The sequence below is a fragment of the Python bivittatus genome, unplaced genomic scaffold (assembly GCF_059951505.1).
Source record: "Python bivittatus isolate LINGU-HERP-01145 unplaced genomic scaffold, Pbiv_v1 ctg000980_np1212, whole genome shotgun sequence".
In the NCBI taxonomy this organism is placed as follows: Eukaryota; Metazoa; Chordata; class Lepidosauria; order Squamata; family Pythonidae; genus Python; species Python bivittatus.
In genome coordinates, this window is record NW_028277125.1 from 24,031,548 (window position 1) to 24,049,859 (window position 18,312).

Genomic DNA, 18,312 nt, shown 5'->3' on the forward strand with positions numbered 1-18,312 from the left:
AGGTATTCTTTTATATAAATATTCTAACATTCCCAGAAAGTCCATTTCCAATACCATTATTCTGCTCTTTTTCTACATTTCTACATTCCCATGAAGCAAACAGATACAGTCCCTTCCTATATAAATATATGGATCCTTAAGAAACAGGGAAAGGTGACACGTGATTGAAGATATGGCCACTAGCTATGTAAAAATTTAAAAGACATAATTATTTAAAAGCCAAAAATTTTAAAGACATAATTATTTAATTTTTCAGCAAAATGGATCCTTCATCCTTCAAAACTACCTGCTGATTGAATACAGAATTTCCTCCTGGCATTGGTAAGCTAGATGGAGCAACTTGAAGTAAATCCAGAGGTGAACCAGGGTTTATGTTTTTACTTTCATTTGTAGAATAATTCCACACCAAGGCACTTGGGCAACAGAGAGTTATAGTCTGAAATAGAAAATACAGGAATTGAAATTATGTGATTAGATTATTCAATTTTATAGAAACCAGTAAACAAATTCTTGGTAAAAATTATTTGGCTTTATTTTTTAAAAAGTACATGGGATTTGTTCAAAATGTCTTTGTATCTCTTTCATTAATTTATCAAGAAATAGATTGGTTTAACACCTACACAATTCAAGAAAGAATATGTATGACACACTACAGTTCAAAATACAAAAGCTTAAAAACTTTTAAAAATTAAACGTTTGCTCCTTTGAACAAAACAGATTCTCAAATTGAAGCAAAACATCAGAATGGATTAAAAAATGTTTCCTGTTTCCTGTTTCCCCACCCCTACCCCCACCCCCCAAAAAACAGGAGCTTCTACTTGCTTTTCTAGACCACTTTTACTAGAGAATTTGCTGGAGTAAATGAACAACAAGCAAAACCAGATGCTTGCTACCATTATCTTCAAGCCACCTCAGAAAAAGACACAGTATATGGGCATAATCCTAAAGCTTTTACTCTGATTTTCTAGCTATGTGATTGTTCTATACATTCAGAAAAGAATGGCCATTCTAGAAAATATCCTAGAAAGTAAGGAATAACCACCCAAATGTTCCTCAGGAAGAACACTGTTTTAGTTCCAGTCTCTTCCTGATTAAATTTCAGTCTTATCTGAGATATTTTAAATGCATACACAACTGCCCCCCCAACACACACACCTACATCTACAATGCAATATTTATTAAACAGTGAAAACACTATTTCAGAAGCTCATTTCTGCCATGCACTTACCTGCAACATACAGCTTAGGCCGTACACAAGAGGACGGTGCTGTGGGCAGGCAAGAAAATCTGAACAGGCAAGCTGTGCAGGATTGACTATAGTACCAGTCGTGGAAGAGCTGGGAGCTGCCAGAGGAGGATTATTTGGTCCAATAATAATATGAGGCGAGTGGGCAGCGATGAGGTTAGTATTGTCACTAATCAATAAGGAGACACGTCTGGCACAGAAATAAGCAAGACGACGTGACAGGTAGGCTGACTGAACAAACTCTTCAGAATACTGAAAGATATTTTTTTTGAAAAAACCATCATCAGAGTGTTCATTTTAAATATGTAATTCTGATGAATACACTAAAGCTCCCCACCCAGTTGCTGCTACCTTCTTTAGCATCCACAAACATCCAAATCCAAGTCCTAAATCCTTCCAAGGATTTCTTGTCCCTCAGACTAGGAAACCCCTCCATGTATCAAGTCTGCCAGATACTTTTTTCCAATTACCACTTTTCAAACCCATCTCTCTAGATCAGAGATGGCAGCCAGCAGCCACAGGACCTCCAGCACCTTTTATGTGAGCTCCTAACACCACTCCTGTCCCAGATCATCCCCACCACGGGCAGGCTCCATGTTGTCCATTTTGTCTGGTTTGGGGAAAAAAGGTCTGGTAGGTGCTAAGGGGTGAATGGGAACCTTAAGCCTCTGGGGAAAAAGCAAGATACTGCCAAAATCAGTAGCGTGGTAAATAAACAAAAATTATAGTGTGAGCTCTAAAATAGTCCTAAAATGTTAAGTAATATAGAATCAGGATTAGAATCTTTTCTGTCACTCCGTGATTTTCTGCACAAGAAGACAGAAGTATTTTTTTTAATGACCCTAATCTCATCAGATTTTTGAAATTTCACCCAAACAGTCTCGTAACATTTCAGCATTCTGAAATCTCACAAGATCTGTTGATAAATGCAGCTTTGGGGTCATTGTTAGCTCTGTCAGGCCTCTGGTAGCTGTGTGAATTGAAAGTGGAACAAACTACCTTCAGCTCAGAATCAACATTATCTCCATGTACATTAGGGGTTTGAGACTTTGAGTTTTTCTTTCACAGCCTTACAGTTATTAACTACAAAGACAAGCAGATATTTTATCTGATAAAATGAAACCTGGCAGCTCTGGGTTGTTTATACAACAGTTATTTGACTTATCTGTCTGATAACGACCCTTACACCCCAACTATAAACAAGATATTTTAACTAAAATTCTGAATTCTGAAAACATCACCTGTTTGAGCATTTTGGGACTGTAGCAAATTATATTATCCTTTGTACCTGCAGCATTAGCGGTAGGAGGAGTTTTAAAAGTTCGTCATCAGCCGGTCTTATTTTTTCCAAGACATCCAGGATCCATGTTAAATATTCATGTCTTTCAAGCATTCCTTCCTTAATGAATTTTAGAAATATATGTAAAGAAATTTCCAAATACATCAGTGCTTAATTGCTCAAGATGCCAATTAAGAATAAATGTTCCCAAAACTGATATTTAAACCATTTGAACATTTTTGATACATTACAAAACAATTTCAAAATTTAAAATTAATAGTTTAAAAGTTCCATACCAGTAACCTAAACATCTGAAATGTACAGAATCATCATCACCACCATCCAGTATCACAAACAAGAATCAGCAGAGCAAGCCAGCAGATTTACTTCAGTGAAATGCAATGTTGAGAGACTGGACTTAAGCAAAACAACACCCAACTGGGTGGAAGTATGAATGAAACTAAGCTGAACAAGGAAGAAAACAGAAAAGGCGGAGATTTTTGGTTTTGTTTTAAGATAAGCAGAATGCTCTTGTGGTCTGATTTTTCATTTCTTACTTACGCTGAAAAATTATTTTAAATACTTCTGGGGATAAGTGTAGCTAACCGCGGAGTGGGCATACTAAATGGGCAGAGAATGCTTCCTCTTCTGATGGGAAGCAGGAAAAAAATGTAGGGAGAAGGAATGCACTAATGTTTGAAATTCTGAATAGAAGCCTTCTATTACAATTTGTCATGAAGAACCACCAGTTACAGTATATTTTAACTGTTCTCCCCTTGGCAAAAGACTCCTTGGGAAAAGACTCCTTGGCAAAAAGACGGTATGTGTATTCACAATATGGTAAATATATGCTAAAGAAGCCCAACATTTCTTTCTCTGGGGAAGAATGGGGAAGGAACAAATTCTTGGCTACATCTACAGAAGTACATCTTTCTCCAAATCTACAAGGCATATTTTTTCTGCAATTTTGTTGCAGAAACAAAGCAAATTTGTTTTTGTTTGCTTTTTCATTAAAAATGTGCAGTCTCAGAATTTACAGACATCAAATTTTGTTTCCTTTTAATCTACTGATTTCAATAGGGCACATTTCACAAGAGCAAAATAAACAGCATTGATATTATTCCCCGAACTTCTGGTTTCAGGCTTCAACTGCATATTGAAAGCACCAAAATTCCCATAAGCCATACAGGTAACCTTACAAAAAAATTCAAAGAATGTGGAAAAGGAACAATTATCCTCCCTGAAATAGATAAGAATTACTAGGTTCAGATGTTTGGAGCTTTCATATACTTCCCTCCAATCCATTTTTTTTTCTGATGTACTTAATATCATTAAGTACCAGTTAACAGCATTTAAATTTATAGGTAGTCCTCACTTAACAACCCTAATTGGGACTGGAATTTCTGTCACTAAGCGATGTTCTCCTTAGGTGAAACCTCATGTGACCGCACCGCTTAGTGAGAGCAGTTCCAGTAGTCTATCTTCTTCCTCCCACTGCTGAAGTGTGCCCAGCCTGGCCCTTCACAAGTCAGCGAGGGGTGGCAGAGTGCAGGGCTATGGGGGTGCAGGGTGGAGTGCAGAATGGTGGGGGTGGCAGGGGTGATGGAGGGCAGGGCGGCAGGGAGAGCAGAGTGCAAGGCAACCAAAAGGGCAGAGATGGGGGAGGAGATAGGCAGGTAGGGGGAATTGAAGCACACCCTGTGGTCATAAATGTAGTGGGCTGCCAAGCACCCAAATTTTGATTACATGACCGCAGGGGCACTGCAATGGCCATAACTTCAAGGACCAATCATAAATACAATTTGTTCAGCGCTGACATAACTTTGAATGGTCACTGAACAAATGGTCGTTATTGGTAGACTACCTGTAATTCAAGACGAAGGCTGTTTCTTTGCAACTGTGTATTCCAAATCAGCTGACTAATAAATCTTCATCAAATATGTTTAATTTGTACCTTTTTCACTATAACCTGATATTCCTTAAAACTGCACACATAAAGATATGCAATATAAATAATTTACAGTCAGGGACAGTGATTCTGATAGTTGCATGAAACAATGACCAAGACATACAGTATACAGCAAATCTGTAACATTATTGTTGCTGCTGCTGCTGTTATTTAGAATTAACTCAAGTTCAACATTTCTTCATCCTGGATATTTCAACTGGTAACAGCAAAGGGGCTATCTAGTTGGAAATAAGACTTGCTTTAATTACTATTTAACATATTTTAACAAATTTAATATAGACTGACACTAAACAAATTATGAACAAGGAAACTGAAAACAAACTAGTATCACATTATACTGCTTTGCAGAACTTCACCCTGGTTCATTACAAAAAAAGGTTACCTGGAACATATAAAATGCCAGCTTTTCATTATATTCCCACTGCTTCAGGGCTTGTTCCACCTCACGAGGCACAACTACAGAGTTTTTGCCTTGGCTTGTGGTCATGTGATAAAATTCTGCAATCTTTACCAACTGCTCTCTTAGGTACCTGGTAGAGATCTGAGTCCATTCTATAGAGACACAAATTAAGTAAGCATTGAGATTCTTTTTTTCTTCAGTGACAAAATTGGCCAGAAAATTCAACACAATTTGTTTCATAATCAACTGAACAGTCAAAAACCATAATCTTCCAAATAGTGAAAAGTGGGAAATCTACAAGAATCCAGTTCGAATAACTTTTAGCATGATATTTTATTTGTATTTACTTTTTATCGATATTTTATTGCAATGCTTTCAAAGTATGCAAGCTAATAGTTTGCTAAAGGAAGGTCTATTCAGCAAACATCTTGTTTTCATGGATCATATTTATGTTTTTTAAGCAAGGAGAATTATAAATTATAGTTCTATATAAAGGAGGTTTCAGAATTCACGTGAGAATAAAAATTGGTCCTCAAGCATTTCCATGTAGTGTCCAGTCATAAACTGAAAATAATTCATATCACTTTGGGAAATTAAATCCAGGATTGACTATAGGCTTTATGTAAACAGACTCTTAATCTAAAATAGGCAGCTACCTTTGAAAATAATATTAATTCTTCCCTCACTCTGGAGGATCCTCATCTGATTCTGACACAAACCATAGAGACTTCAGAGCAAGTTTATCTTTTGCAACATTTCAACAGCTGAATCCATGGAGAGATTCTAAACCATCACAAAGGCAGATAGCTCAAAATCTATGGCCAAAGGACTGAAAGGTGAGAAACTGTTCAACTACAAGGGACATGTATCTATGTCCCTCACACACAGATTTGCTTGGGAATCAGTCTTTGCTCCTGAGCACAGAGTAGACCTGAAGGATAGAGCTTTAAGGCAAAGGCATACAATGCTGAAACAAATTCCGTTTTGCCTTTGGAAACATTCAGCAACCCTGCTCCTGTAACTCCTCATTAGACTGCTGAACTGTGACCCCTGGCTGCTCTTTGAATTGCTTAGAAATTGACCTCTGGGTTATCTTGGGTTTCTGTTGCTATTCTCTTTCCACCATCTTCTAGCTGTTACCTGAGCTGCAAAACTCAGGTAGCCATTTGATGGCAGCAGAAAGATACGGATCACTGCCATCTAGTGGCTTTCCTGATATTTGCAATCCAGATCTATTAACCCTTCCTATCATGATGTTAAGGCAAACTGACTTATGTTTGCTCTTTGGATTCAAGTCATGGGATTTTGAGAGCAACTCAGCCTACCTGAACAGGACACCAACACAACTTTGAGCAGTTTATTATTTGAAGATTCTATTTCACTGTTAACACTGTGCATTGTCATTGCTTAAACTGCAGCGATATGAACTCAGGTGACAAGAGATGTGGAGAAATCCATTTTGCTGTCCAAGATAACAATATCCACTCTCACTAATAGCTACCATCCAACAAAATGACTTCAATTCTCCTCCTCCCCCTCATCTGCATGTCCTTTTTATTTTTCAAATCAGCTTCCACCTACACATTATGCACTATAAAAGGAGAAGGCAGCTGAGGAATGTTGAATCTTTTCCAAACTGCAGTTTTTCTCCCCAGACACATTTTAAATAGGAGATAATCCTGTTATCTAATACATGACATGGACATACTCACATTTAAATACCCAGTTTTGATTTCATTTCATAGAGTTCAAACCTAGATGTTATTAACTAAAAGATGGTAGTTGAGCTGAGGATGTCCACAGTGGCAAATGCTTCAGAAATGATCTCTACAAAGTTTTTTTTCAGCTTTTTTGGCACAGCTTTTATTAGCTGAGGGCCACACATCTGAGGGGTATATTGACAGGGACATACTCCCCAAAATAATGGGTAGAGCCAGAACAAATCCCAACATTTGTTTCATTTGCATAATTTAATTAAAATCAAATATGCTTAAAGTATTTGTCTCCAGTTGTACAGTTATTAATTTTGCCCTTCTGTCACATGAAAAGTTACAATTTGGAATCCACTTTTAGAGCTCCTTGGCTATATGCAAGACTTCGGAGATGTTGATTGTGTCATGGTGCCTAAATTGCTTCCAGTTCTTACAAGCCAAAAATTCAGTTTGTTTTCCAGCCTACATTTTCCCACAGGTTTTAAGCTACCATTTCTTTAGAGGAGCAATGATATCATAGTTTCTCTATACTTGCAAGAGGTATTATAGAAATAAACCAAGAGAATCATTTCAACATTTATTATGCCAGTAGATATTTCAGAATGGGGTCCTCCATCAGTATCAAAGATTTATGTTTTTATGTTGCTCTAGTTAGTAGCACAGCTGCCATGTTCTACATTAATTAAAGTTTTTACAGAGAAGACAGTTTATTGAATATTTGTTGTTTTAAAGAAAGCATATGACAAAGTGAACAGGCTTAAATTATCTTTTACAGGAATACAGTTTGGAAGACTGGTTGCTGAATGCAGTAAGAGCAGTATATAATGGAAGTAAAGTGTGCTAACAATAAATGGAATGCTTAATGAATGTTCACATTGAGTAGGGAATAAGACAAGGAAGTATGATGTTCCCTTGGTAACTTAATATATTTATGGATAAATATATAAGGAGTAATTGTGGGACAGTATAGATACATTGTTTGAGGATGTTAATGTGAAGGTATTTTTGTATGCAGATAAGGCCTTGTTGTTGACTGACACTCAAAATGCTCTGCAGTGAATGTTAAATAGATTATATGATGAAAAGGGGTATGTAGATTTGAAAATTAATATGTCAATGACCAAGGGAAGTTGTGTTTGATAAAGAAAATAGAGTCAATTCAAGTTATACATAAATGGCAAAAAAAAAAAAATAGAAGAAATAGATGAAATTGTCTACCTTGGTAGAATGATTATTAAAGATTGAGAAATGGATGGAGTAATTTTAAGTTGTGCAATTGGTGGTAGGAAGCTATGTAGTCTGTGGCAAGGAATCACTGTTTGTCAAAAGAAGCAAAAATCAGCAAGTATAACAGTGTGCTTTTTCCAGCTTGTTACATGGAACTGAAAGCTGAGTATTCCTGAAGAAACATAAAAGTAAGCTGAATGCAATGAGAATGGGGTACTTAAGAAGTGTGTATGGTAAAACATAAAAAAATAGGCCGAAAAATGAATGGGTGCTGACCAAATCTGGATTGAATACAAAAGTGAGTAACTGTTGTAAAAGAAATCCATTGAAGTAGATTAGTTGTATAGAGAGAATGAATGAGGATCAAACTATAAAAGAAATATATGCAAAAAGAGTGAATGAATTGAAAGGAAAGAGAAGACAAAGCAAACTGTGACTGGACAGATTTGATGAGATCCTCGAAAAGAAACAGGCAAAGAGTTTAAAGAATGAAAGGCGGTGTATGAAACTGTGATGGAACCAAAGATGGTTTGCAATGCTAGAAAGATATGGAGACATAATCTAAACTAGCTACAGCTGTATTTCCTTCCTTTTTTTTTTTTTTAACTTCATTCCCTTAATTTATTTGGCTTATTTTTTTACTCCTTTTCTGCACTCTGAATAATGATGTCTTCCCCAAAGGAAACAACATGATGATGGGTATGTATTATCTACCAATATCAATACTTTAAATAAAAGGGATCATCGGTTTGGGGAATTGAATATATTGTTACTAAATTTCTAGTTAAATGACAGCAACTACCATTCTTGAAAACATGATATTAATGTACATACTGTAAAAAGCAAAAATCATCAATAGATACACCCTAATTGTCTAGAATCTGCTCAAGCCTATCCTTTAAGGTAGGAAGGGGACAATTAATACATTTCCTCTGTAGATCATTAATCATGCTTTAATTCTTCTGTTGTACTAAATATTCAATTTTTTTTTTCATTGATCAATGAAAAACTTTTAAAAATGGAAGCTTGTTTGTCATTTTCTGATGCAACAAGCTTATGATTTCTGTTTGTTTGAACTGCACTGATACATACTGTAGCTTATGTAGGAGAAAGCAAGCTTCCCCACTTGTACATCCCCACAATAGTGCAAAAATGTGCATTAATAATACAAAGATATTGCATTCAACATTGATTACCAAGATTTGGATCAGCTGCCTGGCGTTTCTTGATTTTAGCTTCAGAGATGGCCGAGTAGTAGGCACAAGTCATTTTTATCAACCATGCTGCTCGCAACAGTGGCACAGAGTATCTTGCTAAATATGCAAAAACATCTTCCTTTTTGCTGAGAATTGGGACCTATGTTTGAAGAGGAAGAGGAAGAATTTTTAAAAGTAGCTGCAGTACTATAAAACTTGAAGATGACAAATTACAGAAGTTTTATACAACTATAGAGATCGAGGAACAACTGAAGGACATGGAAAAAAAAAATGATAGGAGTACTTAGAAAAGGAAAAGTTAGTGACTGAAAGGTATCAATTACTCAAGTGAACTGACATTTTGTGGTTGTTCTTTGGTATGTCACAAATAATGTATATGTTCAAATAATATAGGGTCAGCCTGGATCATATGAAATTATGTATTATGCCCATTAAAGCCTGTTTGATCTTAAATTGGCAAGCCAAAAACAGACTTGCCAGCAAAATCAATATTTTGTTCACTGATCAAATGTATTTCCCCATTTTTTTTTCAAAATAATACTGAATACATAGCCATAATATGCTGCTTCTGGAAAACTTATATTCTGTCACATTGGCAGTTCTTACATCTAAATGTTGTCATTAAAAGCTCCCATAAATGCCAATCATTCAATTTTTTTTTTTATTTATTTATTTATTTATTTATTTATTTATTTATTTATTTATTTAAATATTCTTTATATTTCAGATTTGTCACTGCCCATCTCACTACAGAGCGACTCTGGGCAATTTACAGTAAAAACAAAATATTAATTAAAATAAATAAATATTCATTAATTAAAATACACTATAGCAATAAACTTAAACTATATAATACTTCTAAGAGGCTAATATTAATTAGGTATTAATAAATTCGGGGAGCATCTTCAAGGTGCCAGCCACCCCCAGGGTTGGCTGTATCTCTTCTCACCCCACGCAATTTGGCAGAGCCAGGTCTTCAATTCCTTCCAGAAAATTGGGAGGGTAGGGGCCTGCCTCACCTCTGCGGGGAGAGTCTTCCATAGGGTGGGGGCATGTTCCTTTAAGATGCAAGCACAAAAATGTTGCATCTAAGCCCTGTGAAAAGGAGATGAGGTCCACTGATGCAGACTTGGTAAGCCTTCCCAGCTGAAATTTAGGATTGTCCTTTCAATATCTAAAAATGGGCAACATCTCTGGCTCCCAAGAAATAGATTTTATCAGGTTTCAGAAAATATTGAGAAGTCAGCTTCTCTTACTCAAGTGTTTAAGACTCTTATTATTTTCAAAAACTTCCTTTTTAGTACTGTCTAGTAGTTTACACACAATGTGTTTACTTTACACTAGTACGAAACAATACAAGCAAGTCAGCACCTAAAGCTGTTGATTCCTTAGTGAAAGAAAAAATTCTAACATACAATAAAGCTCTTCATTTTGTTTGTCTTTTGGATTCTTTTTTTCCACAGAACAACATCTGGATCTTTTCCTTTTCTTTAAATATCAGGGAAGATGCAAAACAAATCTGAACTTTGGAAATCTTACAATTTAAAAAAAAAATGCTAAGGGGAGAGGACTTCAGAGAACAATAACAGCAAAAGGGAAGGAATTGATCAGCTAAGCTCAAATAAAGGATTCCAAAGTAATTCTTATGCACAGAGACAAAACTACATTTTACATTAGACAATATATCCCAGAAGAAAACATACTATTTTGTTTTCTGATCTAAATGTTACTTGCTGCTGCAAATCAATGATAATTCACTTTGCATGCACAAGAATTCATCATATGGTAGGCAGCGGTATAAAATTTAAAAAATAAATAATTGGTGACTACTCTTCAGCTAGAACTGTACTTCATACAGAGATGGACTCTTTTTACTGACCAATGAATACTATTAGGAATCCTTTCTATTCTTCTTCCTTTTCAGTAATCAAATTCTATATCAACTTCATTTGATTGGCTCCCCCATAATAATATGTATGGTGTTCACCAATAAAACAAGTACAGTACTTGTAACAGAGAGAGGGCTTTTCCTCACTTGTCTAATCTACAGCATGAACATTCCTCAGTAGCTATAGTTATGACATTAACTTCATCTCATCCCTGATCCATGTTTGAGGCAGCTTAAAATCAACCTGAGTATTTCCAAGTCTACAGTACTGTTTTCTCTCTTCTCCAGACAGAATTTTGGTCATGGATATCATCAACCATTTGCATGCTTATGCATTCAGGCATAGATACCCAGGTCATATTGGCCACTTTAGGTTGTTACAGGCATACCCTCTCTAGTCATTGGACACTGTTTGGTTTGGCTTGGCCTGCAGAAGAGACAAGTCACCTGCATTCTTGCACAGCCATCTGCCCACATAATGCCTGACTGGCAGTTTCCATAGTATTTGTCACATCTTACATGAGCTCCTTCTAAACCTGAATTAAGCATTTAGTCCTGTGCAGAGGACAAGGTGGATTTAAAAAGGGGGGAAAAGCCAAGCTTTGCTAGCCAAGAGTTGCTAGATCTGTCACTATTGGCTTCATTAAAATCTTTCTCAGCTTGCAGCAAGGGGTTTCATGTGGCTATAATTTTTACCAGTTTTTACTCTTTTTATTATCTCTGAGGACTTGTGCAAGTTTCTATGTGCAATGCATGATAGTTATTTACAACCCCCTGGAGGACAGGGTACCATTTTGTCCATTGCATTCTGACTTAGGCAATATGAGGGCCATAGCAATTATTGTTGCTATTATGTACAGGCCAATCATAACTCTGCAAATCCAGAGGTCTGCTCTAATGCACATACTCTTCATGGCCACCCAGTGGCTACATCTGTCTGGATTCCAAGGTCACTTGTAGCATTAGCCAGGGACCGTACTCATTTGTTATCAATCATTCTACCCTGCTCCATCTCATGGCTCCCTTAGTCAGCTTGACCAATAGCTAAACTTATCATTTTAAGCATCTGTCCAAACTGGTACCACCCTGCACATGAGCAGAAAGGATCCGTGGCTGTTTTTCTACTGACAAGGGAAATAAAGGAGGGGAATCCACCAATCCCTTTCCTTAAATCAGTTGTAAGAAGTAATTAAGGTGTCATTCACTGGCCTCATTACTGTGGCAGAATAGCAATAGGAACAAAATGACACCCTGTCCACCAAGGGGATCATAAGTAACGACATTGCACGAACAGCTGTAGAAACTTGCTTGAGTCCTCAGAGATAATTTATATTGGCATCCTTTTCTGCTGACTCAGCAGCATCACCTCAGACATAAGAAGAGCCTATAGAAAATTTGAAGAAAAGGAGATAAAAAAGACAATACAGATTGTTGCAGTCAAGAAGAGAACAATAACTCTTGTCATTTCTTTTCAAGAAGTTGCCTTAATTAAATGTCTTGCTTATTTTGTTAATATTGCACTGTTGATATTCAGACCAGAGTCATGTGAGCCATCCCTTATCCCAAATATTTAAGAAGCCATCAAAATACCTTTTTTGCTAGGAAAGTCAGTGGTTTATTTCCTGCCAAATCTGCAAACCAAGTATGAATTGCACTCTGAGAACGAGCAGTAACTAGCCAGTAATTGTCTTTAGCATTTAGTTGCAATTTCTTCTTTCCTGTGTCCTGGAATGTATTAAGTTTTAACTTCTCTGATAATATGCTGCTAAAATAAGCACCAATCTGATAAGGAGAAAAAACACAAACAGAATAAGCATTTTCTAATCCTTAGTACATACAGTGTCTCAGATTGAAGAGATCTAGTCAGCAGTCCACTTTACGTGTTATCTTAATAAGATTAGCCTTTAAATTCTCTTTTGGAGTAGTCAGAAACTTGATAATGTGAATAGCTAAAATGATCCCTCATTATCTTTTCAGTATAGATATCGTGGGCATATCAAAGTTATTAACACTTAATATTAAAATATATGTTAAGCTATAATAAAAATACACTTCATTCTCAAAGTATATTTGCAGAAATTTGAAACATGATGTCCAGTTAAAGAACCATCCAGAAAAAGCAAATGTTAAATTTGAAGCCTGTGACATTTGCCTTCTTTCAAATACCAATTAAAAATCCTTTGTAAAACTGGATCCTTGATCAGCATATCAAGCACTCATCTCAGAGAAATGAAGTCTACTCAAATGAAGTCTAATATCCAGAAAATTCAATTCAAATTGAAAGTGTACGACATTCAACACTAACAAGTCAACATTTTTGACAGATCAGCATGCATTCACTTATGTATCTGTAACTTTCAAGTTACACAGAATATCTGTCTAAAGAAGTAAAAAATAAAGACCCACATTACCAAATCAAGAGTAAAGGAGATATTGGAAAACATACCATATTGTGAGAGGAAAATTATTAGTAGCCTTCTGTATGTTTTAATGTTAGTTTTGATTGCATTTAATAAAGCCAAATTAGCTTCTTATGACCTTTAGGGCAATGACAGGAAATGTCAAATGCAAGACTAAGCAAACTTGTTGATGGGAACAGACGTGACAGGGACAAATAGAATAGGAAAGTATGGTAAAATTAGCACCAAGGACATTACGAATCAGTTGCTAAACCTAGGAGTCATGTCTGTGGTTTGTGGTTTTTGAGGATAAAAGGGATTGCATCTGAGGGGGTCAGGGCCACAGGGCTAAGCTGTCTTACCTGACCGCTTGCTCGTGATGGTGGGCATTGCAACGTGAATCTAAGTGGGTGGCCCACATTGCAGTGTGAATCTAAGTGAATGGTTGGCATTGCAATGTGAATCTAAGTGAGTACCTTGTATGCTATTGGTTGAATTTTACGTGCTTATTGAACTAACATTTAATAAAGCTTTTAGAACTTTGAAGTGATTTGTTTTATGGTGTGTCTGCCTCCCATGTTTAACGTGGTTTTTTCCCTGACAATAGAAAATTAGAAATTCTTTAGAGGAAGTACTTTTGAAGGTTGCAAAAAGCACTTACCTTTGATGGGTTAATAACAATATTTCTAGCAGACCCATGTTCATCTCCTGAGAAAGCTGGCTGATTACTGAAACCTTGCTTTACATTCACAGCAGTTAACTCATCCTACAAATAAAATATTTTGTTAACTTAGTTTTGCAGCAGTTCCAAATTTTATTTACTTTGATCAGATTCTTACTAAGAACTTCTATTGTGCTATGAATAAGATATAATTTCATGCTTTCCTTCTTTGTGTGTTAGCCTTACAAATCTATTTAATTTATGAATTTTTGTTATCAACATTTCATACATAATTCTCTTACAAATACTATTAAAAATAATTAAAATCTAGCACTTAAATTCATCTAAACGCTTTTTTAAAAAAGTCTAAACCTTTTCACACATTAATGGTGCAAACTCTGTGTTCTTAAACATATAGGTAACAGCTTCTTCTCCTTCTCCTTCTTCTTGTTTTACACTAAAGTAAGGCCACGGATCTGACCCAGATTGGAATTTAGGAAGGAGGCAATTTGTGGATAATACAAAAAAACCTGTTATATTTGAGTATTTTTGTTTACTCCATTACCTGTTTCAGTTGGTTCACTCACAGATTTCTCCTGAAGAACATTACTGACAAGCAAGTTTGTACAATGCACTATTGTTATTCTATTGCATGGAATACATAAAATAATTCAAGTGACAAGTAAATACATAATTTTGGATTACATTTTTGGTACAAAATTTAGTTTTAAAACACCTTTAAAATGGAGGAGATGGGAAAATATACATATGCAACTATAAGCATTATATTATTTACCAAAAAAATGTATCCACCCTGCTCTTAAAGGAAAAAAATTGCATGGGCCTCACATTTTCGGAGTGTTTATGTCTTCCACAACTGCAGAAAATGGAGAAACACTGCTTTATGGGTTTTTAATTCCCTTGAACCATATAATGTCCTAATTCAGATCAGTTCCCAATCACTTTCGATAGTACAACTGCACGTGCAGGACAAATGATCCCTGTTCAGAACTACAGCAAAGACAAAGGATTAAGCCCTTAGCCCCCACTCTAAGAATTAGTTAATGTGGTTAATTAATATGGTTGCTAGCCAGGCTTTCAAAGTAACATGTTGTCTAGTCCTATATATGACAGCCAAAATGTTTGTACTTTTTAAAATGTTGGGAATAGAAGCAGAATAGGGATTGGATGCAAGATGCCCATCTCTCACACACCCTTATTGTAAGATGCCATTTACATCTCTTTTGCAAAGCTTTTAACTCTTAATTTCATGGATTTTAATTTTTTATTTGGTTTGCCTTGACTTTATTGTTATGTTTTATATTCTGCATGTTTGTATACTGTCTCGAGTGTCCCTACAAAGGAAAAAAGGCATTGCCAATTTAATTAAAATCTTCCTGCATACCAGAGAAATTATGGTCTTCCAGAATCTCAGCAATCACACCATCTTGCTCGGTGGTGAACGAAGATGAGCATTTTTGTGCAACAACATCTGAATGGTTACCAGTACCCATTCCAACCACGCTGCTATACAACTTCTGTCAGCTGCAGCATTCCACATGTATAACGCTTACAAATTTGCTAATTCCTCAGGCCACTAAGCGTGCTGCCATCAAGACTATATATTCTACATACAGCATGCGGATCCTGTCAAGCAGGTAAGTAATCTTTCAGCTAGTAATGTCAGCTAACATATTGCAGAGATCCATTAAATGTTACAAAGCACTAACCTAGTTTGGGCATAAAACCATTATTTAGTTTGTGGTTTAGGAATGAGAGCAAGCCAGCATCTCGAAATTAATATATCCCCACTTAAAATAATATATCCCCACTCTTCATATAAAAAACAGGATGGGAGGATTTGATGAGCTATTATATACGCTGCAATTTTTCCCTACATCTTAGCGAGAACACTTCCTTTCTTAATTTAAAACTGAGAGTACAAACTTTCAAACTCCTCCCTGTGTAAGCAAAATAGAGGAAGAGAAGTGAGCAAGCCAGAAATTCATTAACTAGATTCATACAATATACTAAATTCAGGTGAAGAAAATACAGTTACTGTGTTCATATAACATACTATACAAAAACCAATATATTATATTATGGCTTATCTAGACAGTTCACACAATTTGAACTACCTAATTTGATGACTAGATTCCGATAAAACACTAAAATAAGATAAAAAATAAAATAAAATACCCAATCCCATTTTAATCTAGCCTAACACAGTGTGCAAGCTAGCTATTCTGCTTTGTTCTCATAAAATTAGGCAACAAAAAGCTTCAACAAAGATCTAAATTCAGATCTCTGCTAGTAGTTTTGAAGCTCACTAACTTCAACAGTGAAGCTGAACCAGCCCTCTGTTTCAACATACCACAGCTGTACCGAGGAAACCGTGATCCACTGTAACCCATCTGAACTTCTAATATAAAAGTGCAAATGTAATTGTGAATATAGCCTTAGAAACCATATTCATCAGCTGGTACAAGACCTCCTCCTTGCCTCTGCATAAGCTTGTGAAACGTCTAATAGAGTTCACGGCAAATTAAGTATAAAATGAAAGCTATATACTCTGTCACAGGTTACCATTTAAAATATTTCTGCATCTGGCACATCATCTTTCCATTGGAAATTAACCCCTATTTACAAATCAATCAAACATCATCATACATGTTTCTTAATTTTCTACCTTGTATATCCTAGCTACTAGATGGAAGAGTAATGAATCAAACAGTCCATATCAAAAAATAATAATATTTTTCTCAGTTCAGAGCAAAGTGCAAAAAGCCCATTTAAAGGGCAAAAAATAGAGGCTGTAAATCTACATTTTAATGTATTCTCTAGTCCATAAAATATAACGATCATATTATGTAAACAAATGACAGAATTTTATTGAAAAGCAAAAATTCAATCCTACAAACAAGTTCAACTATGTAATTTCAAAATGCACATAGGGAATATTTTGTTTGAGCCAGTTGAGGCACATCTTTTTGATTAAATAAGGCCAGCACACAGCTTTCTAAAGACAAAGAGATGCTTTTGAATAAAAAGTCTTCCTTGTGCATAGAGACCGTTTCCCTGAAAAATGTATATCCAATGTTAATGTTTGCAACAAAAATGCCCATACTGTTTGTCTTTGTTGTGCTACAGTATCAAATTTACATAATTCCTGACTCAGAACAATTTGAACCTGATAAGGAGCTTCAGAGAATAGCAACCACAAAGCCTTCAATTGATTTGCACCATAGATCTTATTTTTGCCCAAGAACTGCTGTTCTCTGTTGGGAAAAGTTATTTTTTCTATCCATAGGTGGATAAATTTTAGACATGCACCAGGAAAAGATGACATAAGATGTCATAACAAAAGGGTTCTATCAGAATAGGCATCTCTAACATAAATTCTGTCCACCATTCAATCATCTATTATAATTGGACATTACATATTCAAATCATTGGAAAGCTGTATCTTCCGCCAAGCAATTTTTAAGTAATCCAGAATTTAATACAGACCCCTTCTTTCATTCATCTCTTCTTCATATATACCCTTCTAGATACTTCTCCAATAGTTATTTGTTAAACAGACAAATTTCCATGCATTTCAGTGAAAAGTGTCATCTCTGCATGCCCACATGTGCTCAGGGTTAGGAATATCCCCAAAATAGCCATGCTGGATCAGTCCTTAGAGGGCTTGGAGGAGTGCTTTTCCACAGCTCCCAAAACACACTTCTCTCAAACAATCCTCCTTGTAAATCACAAAATTCTACACACAAAACTCAACTATTTTTGGCATGGTCAATGTGACAGTGTAAGAAGCTAAGTGTATTTTTCTTCCGATAATTCATCAACACTACCGACTAACATGTATTAGTGAATCACTGTTCTAATACACCCAGTATGTAAACAGTTTATAATGCTCTTCATTCCACCCACATGAAATTTGTAGACTTTATTCCAGTAAAGGGAGTGGCCATTCTTGCAAATCCCATCTAACTGCATCCCCAAAAGCAAGATTACAGGCATTTCACTTTAAAAATAAAATAAAATTACAGTACGTTCTAGCTTTCTTTTCTTATTTATTCAAAGAGCCCCTTTTCACTATTGCTTTTTGCAAGACTTAGCTTATTTTGAACATTAGTATTTTTATATAGTTCCTATAGTTTCTGGAGACTACTTTATATTCTCCCTTGATTATGTGCCCCTCTTTTTATTTCCTATATATGTCCCATTTTCTCTTCAACATTTTAGAGAGCTATCCATATTGGTCTCTTTATATCTCTTTCTTCTTTTCCTTCTTATACCATTTACAATTCTACC

General features: G+C 35.7%; 1 protein-coding gene across 1 annotated transcript in view; it reads right to left on the reverse strand.

The window, feature by feature from the left end:
• MED12L (mediator complex subunit 12L) overlaps positions 1-18,312 on the reverse strand; it is a 190,729-nt gene that overhangs the window by 158,194 nt on the left and 14,223 nt on the right. Inside the window, exons 2-8 of the mRNA XM_088132176.1 lie at positions 13,999-14,103; positions 12,529-12,720; positions 9,030-9,189; positions 4,877-5,046; positions 2,535-2,645; positions 1,229-1,498; positions 287-436 (exon numbers count right to left, since the gene is read on the reverse strand). Of these exons, the coding sequence (XP_087988302.1) occupies positions 287-436; positions 1,229-1,498; positions 2,535-2,645; positions 4,877-5,046; positions 9,030-9,189; positions 12,529-12,720; positions 13,999-14,103 (1,158 nt within the window). The remainder of the gene's footprint in view (positions 1-286; positions 437-1,228; positions 1,499-2,534; positions 2,646-4,876; positions 5,047-9,029; positions 9,190-12,528; positions 12,721-13,998; positions 14,104-18,312) is intronic.